Genomic DNA, 16,301 nt, shown 5'->3' on the forward strand with positions numbered 1-16,301 from the left:
CTCTAGCAGCGCCACCCCGCAGATTAAGTCTCCGAGGGCCAGGAGGCTGGAATGACCAGAAGAGAAGGGACAACTGACCGGCCAAGGGTTTTCTCTGGACCGGTTCTTTCCCTCAAGCCCCTGGGTGGTGCGTCAGATTCACTTTGCTTCATCCTCTACATTCAACTTTCTTGACTTGTGATATGTGTGTGTACACGTGTGCTAAATCGCGTCAGTCAGGTCCAACAGTTTGCAGCCCTATGGACTGTAGCCCACCAGGCTCCTCTGTCCATGGGATTCTCCAGACAAGAGTACTGAAGTGGGCTGCCATGCCCTCTCCAGGGGATCTTCCCGACCCAGGGATCGAACCCTTGTCTAACGTCTCCTGCACTGGCAGCCGGATTCTTTACCACTAGGTGCCACCTGGGAAGACTGACTTGTGATATAAGCGGCTGTAGATTATAAGTAGTATAAGTAATATGTGTATATATATATATATATGGAGAGGGAAATGGAAACCTACTCCGGTACTCTTGCCTGGAGAATCCCTTGGACAGAAGAGCCTGGTGGGCTACAGACCATGGGGTCTCAGAGTCGGACATGACTGAGAGACTGAAACACACACATATATAGATCTCATCTATAGTTTTTAAATTAGAAGACTATTGCTGAAATAGAGTATAAGGTAGAATCATAAGGCTTTTTAAACACCTTTAGAACTTTCCTTTTGGGAACTACTCACAAATGCTTGGCATATTTAGATAAAATCCATGCTCAGGGGTGACCAATCTTTGTTATCTGAAGTTGATTCAATGTTTCAAGCCTGAGAAGTGAGACTCTCAGAGGGCTCACAGTCATTTCTGCTCAAACACGGGTCCTGACAACACAGAAATGGGGCTGGTTTTGTTAGGGGGCCCCTAAAACGGCACTAACAACCAGTATATTTTATAAAAACCTTTAGGGGTCACGAGTAATGGCAGAGCTTGTACAGTCCTGCGGCTCAGCATTCACCTTGCCCGGGTCCTCTCTGGGTTTCTCCCCGTCCCCTGCTTCTCCGGGGGCAGCTGGAGGCTCCTCTGCGGACGGTCCGCGTGCCCTGCGCGCCCCCAGCCCCGCCCTCTGGGCCGGTTTCTGGGCAGGGGCGGGGCGGAAGCCCCCTGGCTCAGGCGCCCCTTGGCCGAGGCTCTCCCTGCGTCTCCCCGCTGCCGCGCTGCTCCCAGGCCGAGTCGCAACCTGCTGGGTTCCGCCGTGCAGGCTGACATGCGCTGGCTCCAGCATCAATTCTTCCACCGCCCGCCCGGCCCCTCCCGCCGCCAAATCCCCGTGTGCGCGCAGCTGTGCGCTGTTCCCAGAAGCCTCCCGAGCGCAGCGGAGCCGGAGCCGGGACGTGCCCCGACAGCTCGCGCCTGAGTCATGTCTGAAGTCCCGCCAGCGGAGAAGGAGCGAGGAGGCCCGGGAGGGAGGCGTTCTCACCAGGTGTCCGCAGGCAGGCACCGCGAGGGTGGGGGCGGCGGGGACCGGCTCAAAGGGCAGAAGAAACCTCAGCCCTGCCACACTCAGGCTCCCGGGGCAAGCCCTCCGGAAGAGCTCCGCCTAGGCCCTGTCCAAAGGTCCGCTGAGACAACCCCTCACGGCCCACCTGACGGCGCAGCCCGGGGGAGGGACGTGAAGCGCCCACGGAGCGGAGCCCGGCACCCAGGGCGGCCAGAGCTTGATCCAGAGCCGCAGCGCCCGGGACTTGAGCCCAGGCGCCCAGGTTCCGATTGGGCAACGCACGGCCACGAAGACACAGCAAGTGCGCAGTCAGCACGCCTACTCCTCCTCACTGCCGGTCCTGTCCAGGGACCTGCCCTGCTCTCTCCTAATCCTCTCCACGGCATTATAAGTCATCTCCAGGTTCTGCCCGGTCATCAGTCTGTGTCAGAGCTCTTTGCTCACATCTGTGCCTGAACTACCAACCTGCTGGGCTCACTGTATCCATTGGCACTGGTGTTATCAACTGACACCAAGAATCTGAAACAGCAGGGCAAATGCATCACAGCAAACCTAGTCAAACCTGTGACATGCAAGAAAGGCAAGTGCCCCTGTCTGAGCTTCCAGGGAAGCCCCGTCCTCCTGAACGGGCCTCAATAAGAACTCAGGGAGGAAGGAATCAAGGGGGTGACAAAGAACATGTAACTCGTCGACCACCCACCTCCCTCTTGCCGGACAATCAGGGTGACATCTGTGAGCAACGTGGGCTCAAGGTCAGAGCTGCTGAAACCCGAGCCCCAGCACACAGAGCCCAGCATCCCCTGGAGAAGCTGTCCCCGCTGCACAGGCCTCAGGGGCCTCGTAGAACTCCTGGAGCAGTACAGGCTGATGTGGACATTAGCAAAAATAAAGTCACGGAGTCTGCAGACTGGGCAAAAACCTGGGCGTCACCGGACCCAGCACCCCGACTTGGAGTACAAGAAGACTCCTGTGTGGGCTCGTGTGGTTGAACCAGAGCATCTGGTTCAGTGCTTGGCGTGGAGTTAGGGCTAAAGAGGTATTTGCCCAGTAATGGGTGACGGGCACGGCGGGTGAGGCTGCAGGGAAGGATGGTGAGGGGCCCGGGATGAAGGCATCGAGGACAGTCTTGTGCTAATCAAAAAAAGTTCCTTAAGGAGGGCTGTGCTCAGGTTTTCTAATGCATATTGTTTCATTTAGTCCCGACGACAACCCAGAGGTAGACTTTGTCAGACCCATCCTACAGTGGGGAGACTAAGGCACGGAAGACTCTTGGCCAAGGTCGCAAGCCCAGTAGCAGCACAACTGGAATCCGAATGTGGGCCTGTCCCACGTACAAACTCAAGCCACTCACTCCAGAGCGGCTGCCGCGGAGGACGCCCCGCCCCCAGCCTCGGGACCTCCAGAGTTCCTTTCTCAGTCATCAGCACACACTGAGGAGAGGGGCCCCTGGGGCTTTTTCTAGAAACATCTAAAACGCCCACAAGAATTCAAACTTCTTTCAGATCCGTGAGTAAATCGGACATAGGAGAAAACGGACTTAAAAAAAAAAAGATGTTTTCTTTGCACCTTTTCTAAAATGTTCTCATCTGATACATTTAGAAATACCCACTTCAGACACGACTGAAGTGACTTAGCAGCAGCAGCAGCAGCCCCGAAGGAGGCTGCGATAGCGCCACATGTGAAATAATGGCTGAGCAAACGGACCGGTCAGAGATGGGGGCTTCCCCTGGGGGACCCTGCTGCCCCCACCCCCTTCTCAGCAGCCAGGACGCTTTTTCCCGCTCAAACCGGGGACCGTGCCTGCAAGTGCCCAGGAAGCAGCTCCTTACCGGGTAGCCCCACGCGCCATTCCCTGCCTGGAACCTGGAGTAGAAGCTGCTCCGGCTGCTGGTCCCGTAGTTGTTGCAGCTGTCGGCCAGGCCATCGTACAGGGAGCCTGGGGGAAAACAACAACAGGGGTTAGGACAGTGCCGGCCCTGCGCTGCCCCCAGCCCGCGCCCCCGGCGTCGGCGCCCACAGAGACCAGGGGGTCGGAGCAGCCCTGCGCCCGCCGCTCCCCTCCGCCCGCCTCCTGCATAGCCGTACGGCTGCAGGCTCAGCTCTGAGGGCCCCGGGCAGCCCCCTTCCAGGGTCTACCTGCGGTGGGCTGGCTCCAACAGGTCAGGAGCTGGCCCGGGAGGCCTCGGGCGCCTGCCGCCCCGGTCCAGGGAAGCAGGACCCCTCGCTCCATGAGGACGGCCTTCCCGCTCAGGGGAAACAGCCAGGAGGTGGACATGCTGGGCCCAGGGGCTGCGCTCACGGCCATGGGGCAGCGCCAGGCAGACTCTGGTTCCCGACCCAGGTGGGGCGAGGGGCGTCCTTCCTCTCCCAGGCGCCCCCGCCGCCGAAGGGGGAGCAGCCACTGACCTCAAAGGTCCAGGAAGGAGTAATTATTGTTTTCCCAGAGCGTGTGGGCCTACAGATGACAGGGTCCGTGGGAGGACAAAGCGTCATTACGATTATTGGGGGCAAAGTGGCTTCGGCTCGCAGAGGGCGGCCTGGACACGCAGCCCCTTCACCAGACAGCGGGGGGGAGCCCTCAGGACAGCCCGGCTCTGCCCACTGCCCTGGAAGCTGATGGTGACCTGCCCAGGGCTCCGCTCATGCTGTGTCTTGTGCTAAGCCGGCCTGCCTTCCTCGGCTGCAGACGCGGAATTGTAACCATCTGTGAACTCAAGCTCAAAACCTGGGACTGAGCTCCGCCCGAGGGGCTGTCCTGGGTCCGGACCCTGGGCTGCTTCCTGTCTGGCACCCCATTTCCTGGACCGGGAGCTGTGGCTCAATGGCGTGGGCGTCCGGAGCAAGGCTGGCCCCACACCCTCATTAAGTGACGGCCCTGGGGAAGGCGGGTCCCAGCAGAGGGCCCAAGCTCAGCTTCAGGGGCAGGGTCTGGCTCAGTCTGCTCCTCCCTGGGGGCTGTGCACTGAGCATCCGAGCTGGGAAAGAAGGCAGAGCAGGGGCGGCTTTGCAACGTGGCTGGTGTCCCCGCCTCAGGCCACCTCCTCTCTAGAGCCAGGTGACCCCGACAACTCGTAGGAGGGACCCTGCCCCTGACTCCCCAGGCCCCCACCACGGAGGGCTACTGGGGCCACTGGCTGTGGCAGAGACCCCTGCCCTGCAGCCTAGAGGTGCTGAAGCTGGCCCTGGCTCTGGACCTCAGTGGGGCTCCCCGGCGGCTCAGTGGGGGCTCCCCGGCGGCTCAGTGGTGAAGAATCCACGTGCCAGTGCAGGAGGCACACGAGATGCAGGCTTGGTCCCTGGGCGGGGAAGATGCCCTGGAGAAGGAGATGGCAACCCACTCCAGTATTCTCGCCTGGAGACTCCCATGGACAGAGGAGCCTGGTGGGCTACAGTCCACGGGGTCACAAAGAGTTGGGCACAACTAAACACACTTGACTTGGCTCGCACTTGCACTGGCCGGGCCTTCCTCTTCTGGGGAAAGAAGGGGCGGCCTCTCTGCACCCCCAGGTCCCATGGCTGTGTGACCATAACGGCTCTCACCTCATGGCATTCAGGGAAGCCGGCCTTCTTGTCTCCAGAGACAGGCTTCAGCAAGGAAGCCTTTGGGCACCAAAGGCTTCATCATCGTCTGCTTGGCTGCCAGCCTCAGGGACCCTCCAGAGGTGTGCCTGTTCCAGGGTGCCCCAGGCCCAGGCCTGACTCCCAAAGGGGCTCCCCCGAGGCTCTGACTCACTCTAAGCTCCCTGATGACCAGGCAGCTGCACTTCTTCCCTTCTCAGGAAGCCGCCTCTCTGGAAAGGCGACCTTCGTCAGGAGGAGTCTGGGGGCAATCTCGTGGGCCTGGACACCTGGGGAGGCAGCCGACAGCTGGTGTCCTGTCCACCTCCCCTCCATCCAGCCCACTCCCGCAGCCCTTCTGGGTGGGGCGGGGGGAACAGACCAGGGTCCCACAGGGCAGGAACTCCTCACCCAGGGGTGGGTGTGGGCCAGCCAGCTACTTTGGATGGAAATCTGGGCTAGCGACAGACACGGGGGTTCTGGAACAGGTCCCCAGGAGGCTCCACGGAGGGCAGGCTCCCATGGGACCCCGCCCTGCTAGAGAGGGAGGCGGTCAGCGGTGATGGCACTTGTCATCTCGGTCACCAGCTGAAGCGTCTCCTCCCCAACGCCTGCATCTGCCTGCCTCCCTCTTACTTCCCTCCATGTGACATGGGGGGAGTTCTCTGCCGTGGCTCTGGAGTACCCCATCAGCCAAGGCTAGTTCCTGTGACCCAGGGGGACTGCGGTGGTGATAGGTGTGGGTGGTAGCTCTCCCTCTGGTTGGACCAAGGTCTCCAGACCCTTCCAGGCAGCTCCTGAAGGCACCTTCCCAAGATCACCTGCCACTGGGGGTCAGACTGCCTGACTCCCACTGTGACCCGCTTGGCTGGGCCTCCTTGTGAGAACGAGGCCGCCATCACACCGGCCGGCACTACTTCTCTGGCAGGAGGCAGCCGCTTGTGGGCTGCTGTTTTGAGGGAGGGGAGTCCAGAGACCTCACACAACGCAGTCACACCTTGCAGTGTGCCAGACACTCGAAGTGGTGCAGGCAGGAGGTGAGCCATTTGTGAGCACTGCTCCCACAGCAGAAGCAAGGGCTCCCGCTCCTGACCCCGGGGGGTCTGGTTGGTAAGCACCACCCTCTGAGTCAAGTGCAGCAGGAAGAACACGGGGCTTCTCCCTGAGAGTGATCGACAGCTCTGGTGGCCTCTCCACCGGCCCCTTGACTGTCCTGGACATCACTCCTAGGGAGCCTTCCGCGAGGACCCCCACCAGGTCACCGACCTCTCAGCGCGGGGCATGGTGAGGTGTGGCGCCCCCTGCCCGTGCCTGGGGGCTCGGTGTCCCTGCACGGAGCAGGGCACTAGGGTCCTTCGTTCCACTCGGCCAGGTCCCCCCTCACCCAGAGAGGTCCCTGCTTGGTCCGTGAACTGGGGAGAGACTGGAGCCAGAATGCCCATGGCCGCAGCCCTGGAGGGGGGTGGGAAGAAGGGTCCCCAGCACCGCTCACTCCACATTCACCCCACCTCCCGGGGAGCATGGCACCCACAGTCCTCTCAGGAAGGGCCGAGGGCCCCTCTGTCCAACGTGTGTCTGCCAAGAGGTGTCTGCCCACCCCCAGGTCTGGGGTCAGAGGGCAAAGGTCCACCTTCCCCATGGGGTCAGCATCGTCGGCCGCTCTGCCCGCACAGAAGCCTCATTCGGGTCAGTGATTGGGGGGGACCCATGCCACAGACAACAGCACCTGGGGTCCTCCCCTCGGGCCGCACAGGGGGCAACTCACCCCGGGTCACCAGGGAGCCCTCATCAGGACGCCCAGGACTCTTCCCCCACTGGGCGGGCGGACCCTCCCGGGGTGACTCATCCTTCCACCTCCAAGCTTTCTGTGGCCACACCCGCCACACCTGAAACATTCCTGCTCTCCTCTCGGTGGGCCCCACCTGCACCTCCAACGCAACCACGGCCAGCTCCTCCTGGGGAAGACCGCTGGGCGCCCGGGCCTCCCGCAGAGCCGGTCAGCACACGGCCACCTGCTGGACGCACTCCACACTGTGTGTTCTCCGTGTGTGTGTGTGTGTGTGTGTGTGGAGGTCCCTACCCACGCCAACTCCAGGACCGGACTCCACCTGGAGAAGGCCCTCGGGATATTGGCCAGCCTGCCAGCCAGGCTGCTCCAAGGAAGAGTCCACCCCCTCGAGCCACCGGTCCTCAGAGAGGGGTGCCTCGGACGTCCCCACGAGGCCCTGTCTTCCGGCTGCTCTTGCGCTTACGTTGGATCCTCGGCACAAAAGCTTGAGAAAGGATGCCCGCTACATTTTGGCCCCCAAAACGCCTTTGCTTCACCCCCTAAATCCCTCCCATCAGAGGTGCCCAGCAGAGCAGGGCCCACAGTAAGAGGAACTTCAGTGAGAGAGTAAGGACTGTCGGGAGACAGCACGGGAGACGCCTGGGCACCTGGACCGTCCGGCAGCCCGGCGCCTGCCCCCCTCCCCCAGACATTGTGGGAGATGTTCCGCCCTCGCCCAGGCCAGCGGGGAGCTCCGGACGTGCCACCCAAACCTGGACGGGGGCGTTCGGCCCAGCCCCACAGCCACCCTGGCACAGTCCTGCCCGTTCCTGCGCACCTGTAGGAACAGACACCAGAGCAGCCTGGGCCGCCACAGCCCCGTCTCCCCCGTCCCTCGCCAGCGCACGTGACTCCCGAGAGCTGGCCGGGGCGTGCTCAAACCAGCTCTGCCAGAACCTGCTTCTCCTTCTGATGATCTGTGCGTGGCCACCACTGAGCCTGAGGGTTGAGCCAAGGGCAGGGCTGGCACAGGGGGTGGGGCTGGGCAGGGCTCACCCCGCGGTGGGTTCCAGAGTGAATACTGTCCCCAGCTACTGCCACGTTGGATGCCATCTGTATGTGTGTGTGTGTGCGCGCGCGCGATGGGGTGATTCCCCACACTGGGTCTCTGTCTGAGGCAGGGTGGGGACAAGAACAAGGATTCTTGAACTCTGCTGCGAGTCCACCTGCCCACGCTGTCCCCACAGTATCTAAACCAGAGCTTCCAGTGTGGGACCCAGGCACGCGCATTCTGTAAACTCCCAGACAGTGCCAACATGTGGCTATGATTGAGAGCAGTGCACTGGGAGATATTTTTCAGTGATCCAGTGCTCCCTGGAGGGAGACAGGGGGCTGTGTCTTGTGAGGAGCTGCCTTTTGCCGTAGCAGGTGGTGGGGGGGACGGTCTGCAGAGGCAGCGAGACATCCAACCTGCTTGCAGTGAAACACCCGGGGGTGATCGCGCTCCACCCCTTACGGCTGCACAGGCCCAGAGAGAGGCAGGGCTGGCCTGAGGCCACGCAGCAGCTGGCAGCAGCTCCAGAGAGCGCTCAAGCCTCCCGGGCCAGTCGGACTCCTGCTGCTGCATGAGCTGGGAGGCGGGGTGAGTGTGTGTGTGTGCGAGGACAGCTGTGTGCACGCGTGCGTGCCTCAGAGGTGCGTGCCAATAAAGAGTCTTGCACAGGGCTACCTTCCACTCCATGGGAAACATTCTTTCATTCTGCTTTGTTCAAACATCACACAGCTTCTAGCAGCCATACCCTACAGCAGAGGCAGCTCCCAGAGTCTAAACCTAGAACAACTGGTGTATTGATAGAGACAGGGTGGTGTGTGGAGAGAGGAGTTTGTTTTCTTTGTTTTTTAATCTCTGTCAATGAGCTTAATTAGCGAAGGAGCAGGATGCCGGGAAACGGCGTGTGCCGTGGAACACCCGGGATACTCGGCATTCTTGCATGTGTTTTAACAGGCCGGTGGAAATGCTGGCTAAATCCTCAGCTCCAAGCCAAGAGGCGTTGTGAAGCCAGGAGGACTAGCCCCCAGGAGGTTTTCGGGACATTCTGCTCTGGAACAGGCCGCCGCAGACACCCTGCCCTCCGCGCGCCTCAGCACGGGTCCCCAGGGAGAAACGGGCCTGGGATGGGACACCTTCTGAGAGAGCAGAGAGCGGATGCCCGCCCCGGCTGCAGCCTCCTGCTGAGACACAGCCCACGCAGGTCCAAGAGCCGGCCAGCGCGACCCTAGATGGGGCCGTGCCCCTCCTCCCCCTGGGTGCAAGCCTCTGCCAGGAGGGCCTTGGGAAGAGGACACCTGCCCCGCGCGCCCCCACCTCTGCCCGTTGCGGGCGGGAAACGGTGCTGCTGGGACCCCCAGCCCGTGGTGACGCCGTCTGGGGCCAGTGGGCAGAGCGGGCGGGTCAGGACCCCCTGGAGTGAGGAGTGGTGTGTGGAAGGGAGTGGGCTCCAGCATGTGCACGTGCGTGTGTGAGCATGTGTCTGTGCATGTGTGTGTGTGTGTATGTGTCTCTGTGTGTGTGTGTGTGTGTATGTGTCTCTGTGTGTGTGTCTGTGCGTGTGTGTGTGTATGTGTCTCTGTGTGTGTGTCTGTGCGTGTGTGTGTGTATGTGTCTCTGTGTGTGTGTGTGTGCATGTATGTGTCTCTGTGTGTGTGTCTGTGCGTGTGTGTGTATGTGTCTCTGTGTGTGTGTCTGTGCGTGTGTGTGTGTATGTGTCTCTGTGTGTGTGTCTGTGCGTGTGTGTGTGTGCATGTGTGTCTGTGTGTGTGTGTGTGCATGTATGTGTCTCTGTGTGTGTGTCTGTGCGTGTGTGTGTGTGTATGTGTCTCTGTGTGTGTGTCTGTGCGTGTGTGTGTGTGCATGTGTGTCTGTGTGTGTGTGTGTGCATGTATGTGTCTCTGTGTGTGTGTCTGTGCGTGTGTGTGTGTGCATGTGTGTCTGTGTGTGTGTGTGTGTGTATGTGTCTCTGTGTGTGTGTCTGTGCGTGTGTGTGTGTGCATGTGTGTCTGTGTGTGTGTGTATGTGTCTCTGTGTGTGTGTGTGCATGTGTGTCTGTGTGTGTGTGTGTATGTGTCTCTGTGTGTGTGTCTGTGCGTGTGTGTGTGTGCATGTGTGTCTGTGTGTGTGTGTGTGTGCATGTATGTGTCTCTGTGTGTGTGTCTGTGTGTGTGTGTGTGTATGTGTCTCTGTGTGTGTGTCTGTGCGTGTGTGTGTGTGCATGTGTGTCTGTGTGTGTGTGTGTGTGCATGTATGTGTCTCTGTGTGTGTGTCTGTGCGTGTGTGTGTGTATGTGTCTCTGTGTGTGTGTGCGTGGTGGCAGGTTTGGATTTGAGTCTGAGTAGGCTTGGTCAGCTTTCAGCAGAGGCTCCAAGCAGAGTGTAAAGGGCGTGAGCGGGGCAGGGCCTTTTCTGGGGCCGGTGCCAGCCCCTTCCCACACAATCCACCCTGCATGGACTTCCCCTCAAAGGGGTCACATTTTCCAGCCCCCATATCCCGCTGGGCGGCCACCTCCCCAGGTCCTCCTGCTTCCCACCTGGACTTACACCCTTTGCCCACAGGGACCCTCAGGAAGCAAGGGCAGCCATGCCCCAGAGCCCCTTCAGGAAAAGATGGTGGGCGGGAAAGCAGGTCCCGAGCAGACTCCTCCTGCAGGGTCTCCAGGCCCCAGAGAACCCCTCCCTCCCTGGGGACTGCCTGGCTAGGCAGGGCATCTATCTGGGCCCAGGTTTTGGGGGAGGGCAAGGCATCTGTGCCCCTTCCACGGGCTTATTTCTCCACCTTCCATGGCTCCAGGCCCCTCCTGGACTGGCTAGAGAGCAGCCCAATGAGGTTGTGGCCAGGGTGGGGGCCCGGGAGAATCAAAGACCCCACAGAAGCCTGCTCTCCGATCATGGGAAAACGGAAGGGGAACTGAGTCTGTCCTGGGGTGGAGGGGGACGGCCTAGCGTGTGGTCCCCCCAGGGACCTCATCACCCCTCCTGGGAAGCAGAGCACATGCCTCGAGTGAAACCAACAGGGCAAGGACAGACCAGAGCCGGCAGAGGTGGTCGCGGAGCAAACAGGGGGCGCCTGGGCGGCACCTGCCAGAAGGAGGGGATCCCGCCGAAGACAAAGCCAGACAAACCAGAAACACCAGCTCCAGGTGGCCTGACGGCCTCGCCCAGTTACAGCGCCCGCTGGGGAAACTGGTCCAAGCCAAGGGTAAAAGGGACACGCCTGCAGGGTCAGCCCTCGGAGAGGGACGCGCTGGCCATCGGCAGAGTCCACTCACACCTGCTGATGCCCCCAGAGGACCTCGGGGTGGAGGCGCGGGGAGGGGAGGGACGGGCGTCACGGCAGAGAGGGAGGCCGGGGCGCCCAGCCGCCACCCTGCTGGGGCTGGGAGGAGGCATCGGGCACCTCGACCGGCTGTCTTCTCCGGAGCTGCGGCCCCCAGCTCAGGCCAGGGAGGAGCGGGGTGGGGAGGGACCGGCGAGTCCCGCCCCAGGGAGAGGGGACGCTGGCTTGAGCGGTGACTGTGCTGTGCCCATAAAGGGGGCACTTTGTTTTCCAGTCCTACTTCCAAAAAAGGCTGGAAGCAGCCATCAAGGCCCCGAGCAAAAAGGAAGGTGGCAAGCGCTCCGGAAGCTGCGACTTTGAGTGGGAGCCTGGCGGGAGAGGAACCAGGGCAGGGAGCACAGAGCCGCAGGCGTGCAGGCTTGGGTGCAGAGCAGCCCTCTGCCAGCCATCTTCTCGCCCTCAGCCCTACCTGGGGCCACTCAGGGAGAGAAAGAGGCACACAGGTAGAAATCGTGAGCTGCCGTGAGCGTGTGTGTGTGTGCGCGCGTGTGTGTGCCTGTGTGTGTGCATGTGTGCATGTGTGTGCCTGTGTGCATGTGCGCGTGTGCGTACCCGTGTATGTGTGCGTGTGTGTGCGCGTGTGTGCGTATGTGCGTACCCGTGTGCGTGTGCCTGTGTGTGTGCGCGTGTGTGCCTGTGTGCGTGTGCACGTGTGCATCCTGTGTGCGTGTGCGTGTGGACCGTGGGCGGGGGTCCACCCCCTTTGCCTCTTTACTACTCTCGTCTACCCCACTCTCTCATGAGCTCCTGACTTGAAAAATATGCCTCTTTTTTTTTCAGTAAATAAATGTTGGTTGACCTGTACTGGTTTACAGTCTGTAGGGGGAGCCTGGTGGGCTGCCGTCTATGGGGTCACACAGAGTCGGACACGACTGAAGTGACTTAGCAGCAGCAGCAGCAGCAGCTTCTTTATCAGCCTTAAACTAGTGGGCTTCCCTGGTGGCTCAGACAGTGAAGAATCTGCCTGCAATGCAGAAGGCCACAGGTTCAGCCCCTGGGTTGGGAAGAACCCCTGGAGAAAGAAATGGCAACCGACTCCAGTATTATTGCCTGGAGAATTGCATGGACAGTGGAGCCTGGCGGGCTACCGTCCATGGGATCCCAAAGAGCTGCACACGACTGACCGGACTTTCACAAACTTAACTAACTAAATAATTAAGTAGAAGGTACCCGCCAACTTACATGTAATTCCCACTGGGAAAGGCTTTGTATGAAAGTCTGTGGTCTAGAACTTCCACTAAGGCGCCTGTCAGGTATCAGACCTTCCTCCCTGAGTTTCAGGGGTCCTGCCCCCACCCCGACAGCTGGGGGACCTCAGTGCAGCAGCGAGGGGTTGGCCAGGCCCATGCCTAGATCAAGGAGTGCCCAGCACCAGGGCCCAGCCAAGGGTAGGGGCGGTCCGACCTTCAACCAAGTTGCCTCTGGCCTCCAAGGCCCATACTTCTACACTGGCCGAGTGGGCAGGCCAGTACGGAGGGAGAGGGGGCTGCTCTCAGCCCCGGGGAAAGGACGTCCTGGATCCCTCCCTGGGCTCGGCCCCCAAGGTGCCCACTGCCCTGGGGCCACCTGGGAACCACACTGCCTCCTCTGGGTGTGAGGCTCCCGCAGCAGCGCCATCACAGGGGCGCCTGCCGCCTGAGCCCGGTTCCCGGAGTGTGCACTCCTCCTGGGTTCTCCGCGGGCTCCGTGACTCCCCGCCCATCCCGACCAGGCACTGGGCGCCCCCCTCTGCCCCGGACTGGGGCCCCACAGCTAAGTCCGTGAACGTTGGGGAGGGAGGGGTGAGGGGCGCTCGACCACGGGCAGCTGGGCGGGATGGGGAGAGACCCCAGGAGCCGACTGGGGAAGAGAAACCCTGGAACGGAGGTCGGCCCTGACTGTCCGCCGCTGAGCGGCCAGGGCCGCGGCTCCATGGTGGACCGGGAGGCAGGGCGCGCTCGCTGGGGCCCTCCGCGCGGACCCTGCCCCGCGCCCCCAGGTGGGGACGCGCGCGCCCCTCGCCCTGCCACCTGGGAGGCGCGTCGGGGAGGGGCGAACGGCCACGCGGGCATCCGGCCTTTACCTCGGTTGGAGTGACTCAGGGTGGACGACTGGGAAGACTTGGACTTCTGCCGCTTGACGGTCATCATCACCTGTTCCTGCACGCGCTGCCGGCCCGACGTGCCGGTCTTCATCTTCTGGTCGGACGGCAAAGCCAGCGTCGAGTTGTCCTGGTCCTGGAAGCATTCGTAGGCCAAGGCGGTCTTGAGCGGCGAGTGGTTCATGGCGGCGCGGGCGCGGGGCGCGGGGCGCGGGCCTGGAGAGCGAGCCGAGCGGCGCGAGGTGCGGGCGGCGGCGGGAGCGGGCTCTTCTCGCGCTCAGCTGCGCCCTGTGCCCATAGAGCGGCGGTGCGCGCGCGCGACGATCTCGGCTGCTCCCGGCGCCTCCACCCGCCGTCCGGGCCCCGGCACTGGCGGGCCCGCCCTCCGCCAGACTGGATATACCGCCCCGCCCCGCGCCGCCCCCTCCGCGCCGCGGCCGCTCCGCCGGAGCCCCGGGCGCCGCGCCGCGGGCCGGGCGCTCTCGGGGGCAGGGCTTCCAGCCCCGAACGTGGACCGTGGCGGCCTCCTCCTTTCTCTCCCTTTGTCCCCGTGCCCCTCGCCGCGACCTGCCGAGGCGAGGCCGCCTCCGGGGAGCCGCCCTCTGGCCCCGTCCTGCGCGCTCAGGAGTAAAGCGTGCGCTCAGCTGGGGCCGCAGGAGACTTCTCTCCAGAAAGAGTCCTTCTTCACGGGGCGCCCCGCACCGCCCGATGCCCGTCCATCCAGGGGTCAGGGCAAAAACCAACCCTGTGAACTGGGGGCTCCCAGGCTGACACAGGAGCACCGCGCTGTCCAGCCCTGTCCAAAGGCTCGGGGCTAAGACAGCTTCCGACCTGAAGGGAAGGGGTGGGGGCCCCGAAGTCCACCCAGGACGAGACGTGAGATGCAAAACCATAGGGTAGCACCCCCACCCCCATCCCGGGCATGGGCTCCCCAGGGCAACACCGGGTGAACAGTGGGTGTCTCTGAACCTGCGGACTCAAATCCTAAAATGGGCTCCTAGCCCATCTTAGGGGCTTAGGAAAAGTCGGTTTTACCGGGTGAATGAATACTGGCTAACTTAAGGTAAACCAGGTAACACGAACTAAGTAACTCGAATCCTGCCCAGATCCTTAGAGAAAAGCTGGAAGGTTGCCTGGCCTTTTGAAACTCCCTGACGGTGGATTTATTACCCTGGGAAGTTACGCACGTTCTCCCCGGCTCCCTGGGGACATGTCTACTGATGCTTCATTCCTACAGCCTTGTCTTCAGGCCCAGAGGTCCCTGGCACCAGGGGATCTGGTGTGTAACAGGAACTGAATATTTAGAACTTACGTTGATGGAAATCTTTCTAAAGGCAGCACGCCCTGCTTTTCCCTATTAAGCAAAAGACCCTGAGCACAGTCATGCCCTTCCTGACATGCCGGACATCCAGTGCGGAGCTGCAGCGCGGCCCAGAGGCTCCTCCAGCCGTCCCTCTGTTCTCTTTTGTAGCTGGCACTCACAGCATGTCCTTCCCTTTCAGTTTGCCCTTCTGTCCTGTAGAGGGGACTCTCAGAAGCTGCGCTTGTCAGGGGTGCTGTGAGGAAGAATGGAGAAGCCTGAGGATGGTCTTAGGGCCCACGTGATGGTCACTCTCTGGCTGCCTGAGACGTGGGTGTTACAAGCAGCAGCCCAGCTGTTCTCTGTAATGCATTCCTGGGAGCCACGTGCAGAGCAGAATATCGTAAAGCACATCATGGTTTCAATAGAAATAGTTTGATAATTGAGGGTTGGTCCCTAAGAACTTAGCGTTGAGTAAGCCAGAGATGTGACCAATGACAGGTCATAGAAAGCCAAGTCTGCCCCACTGCAGACCTCGACCTTCTCTTCCAGCTGTAAGATCCCACTTCTAGCCTCAGTCTGTCGGGGCTGGCCGTCACTGGGCCCACCCTCTGCAGTTCCCTGACCCAGAGAGCAGGTAACTTGCACCTGATCACCAGTTAATACATGGCGAAGCCTCCATTCCCATCAAGCCTGGCTCTCTGCTCCACACAACCAGCCTCCTTGTAAAAGCCCCATAAAATGGGCCTTAAAGTTCAGGGACACCGATGACAAAAGCGCCCATCGTCCTGTAAAGTACAGATGACAACACACAAAAACACGAGTCCATTGTATCACACACTCGGACCATCTACAACCTAATATGCTGGCCATAGTAAATGCTAATTACATCTTTAAATAATGAGAGTTTTGCTACCTGTAGGATGCAGAAGGGCCCTGAAGGAGGTGATGGGAGTAGCTCATATTGCTACAAAAGGCCATACTTAGCCCCTGGAGGTTGAAACTGATTATCTTTAAAACTGCTTCCAGATATGAAGTTTTTCTAGATGCTTCTCTATGATTTTGGTATTAACATTGTGATATATTGAAAGCCACAGCAAGTATTCACTGTGCTCCCACCAATCAGCACGGTCTGGGCACTTACATGGACAGCCTGGTTTGAGTCCTTACGATCCTCCTATGAGCTGAGTACCAGCGCCATCATCTTTCTTTTTCAGATGAGCAAACAGGCTTGGCAAGGTCACCAGGCTGGTAGGCTGCCTGAGCACAGGCAGCCTGGACCCAGCCCTGGGGCACTTGGGGACAGTGCTAGACCGCCTCCTTGAGATGTCCCTGTGACAAGCCACCGCTGAAAGCCTTCCGTGGACCAGTCTTTTAACAGCATCTGTTCCGTCACATGGCATGAAAGCCAGGCCTCTGGGGGCCCAACTCCGGCTGCGTCCCTAGTTCCCTTCATGACGCTGGACTGGTCCCCTCCTCTGTCCCTCCCACCAGATTCGTGAAGTGAGGAGGCAGCTGTGGTAGCCCCCAAGTCCACTGTCACTCTGACACCCGGATCAGTTACTTTGTCTCTCCCTCCTCCAACATCACGGAGCAAGGAAGTGTGGCCGTGGGTGTGGACGGACGGCGGGCTGGTGCCAGGAGCCCGTCCATGCTGCAGACACGATGTCATCTCCCCACAACCCCATAACCTGCAGGAGATACAGCTTTGCTGATGAAGAAACACACTCAG

The 16,301-nt window shown here is 60.7% G+C and overlaps 1 protein-coding gene across 1 annotated transcript in view; it reads right to left on the bottom strand.

Moving 5' to 3' along the window:
- Positions 1-13,648, bottom strand: part of PKP1 (plakophilin 1) — a 41,967-nt gene extending 28,319 nt beyond the window's left edge. Inside the window, exons 1-2 of the mRNA XM_055418930.2 lie at positions 13,252-13,648; positions 3,303-3,409 (exon numbers count right to left, since the gene is read on the bottom strand). Coding sequence (XP_055274905.2) covers positions 3,303-3,409; positions 13,252-13,453 — 309 coding nt within the window. The 5' untranslated portion in view covers positions 13,454-13,648. The remainder of the gene's footprint in view (positions 1-3,302; positions 3,410-13,251) is intronic.
- Between the last annotated feature and the right edge of the window lie 2,653 nt (positions 13,649-16,301).

This window comes from Moschus berezovskii, chromosome 17 (assembly GCF_049115385.1).
Source record: "Moschus berezovskii isolate FMDL1 chromosome 17, NW_MosBer_1.0, whole genome shotgun sequence".
Lineage (NCBI taxonomy): Eukaryota > Metazoa > Chordata > Mammalia > Artiodactyla > Moschidae > Moschus > Moschus berezovskii.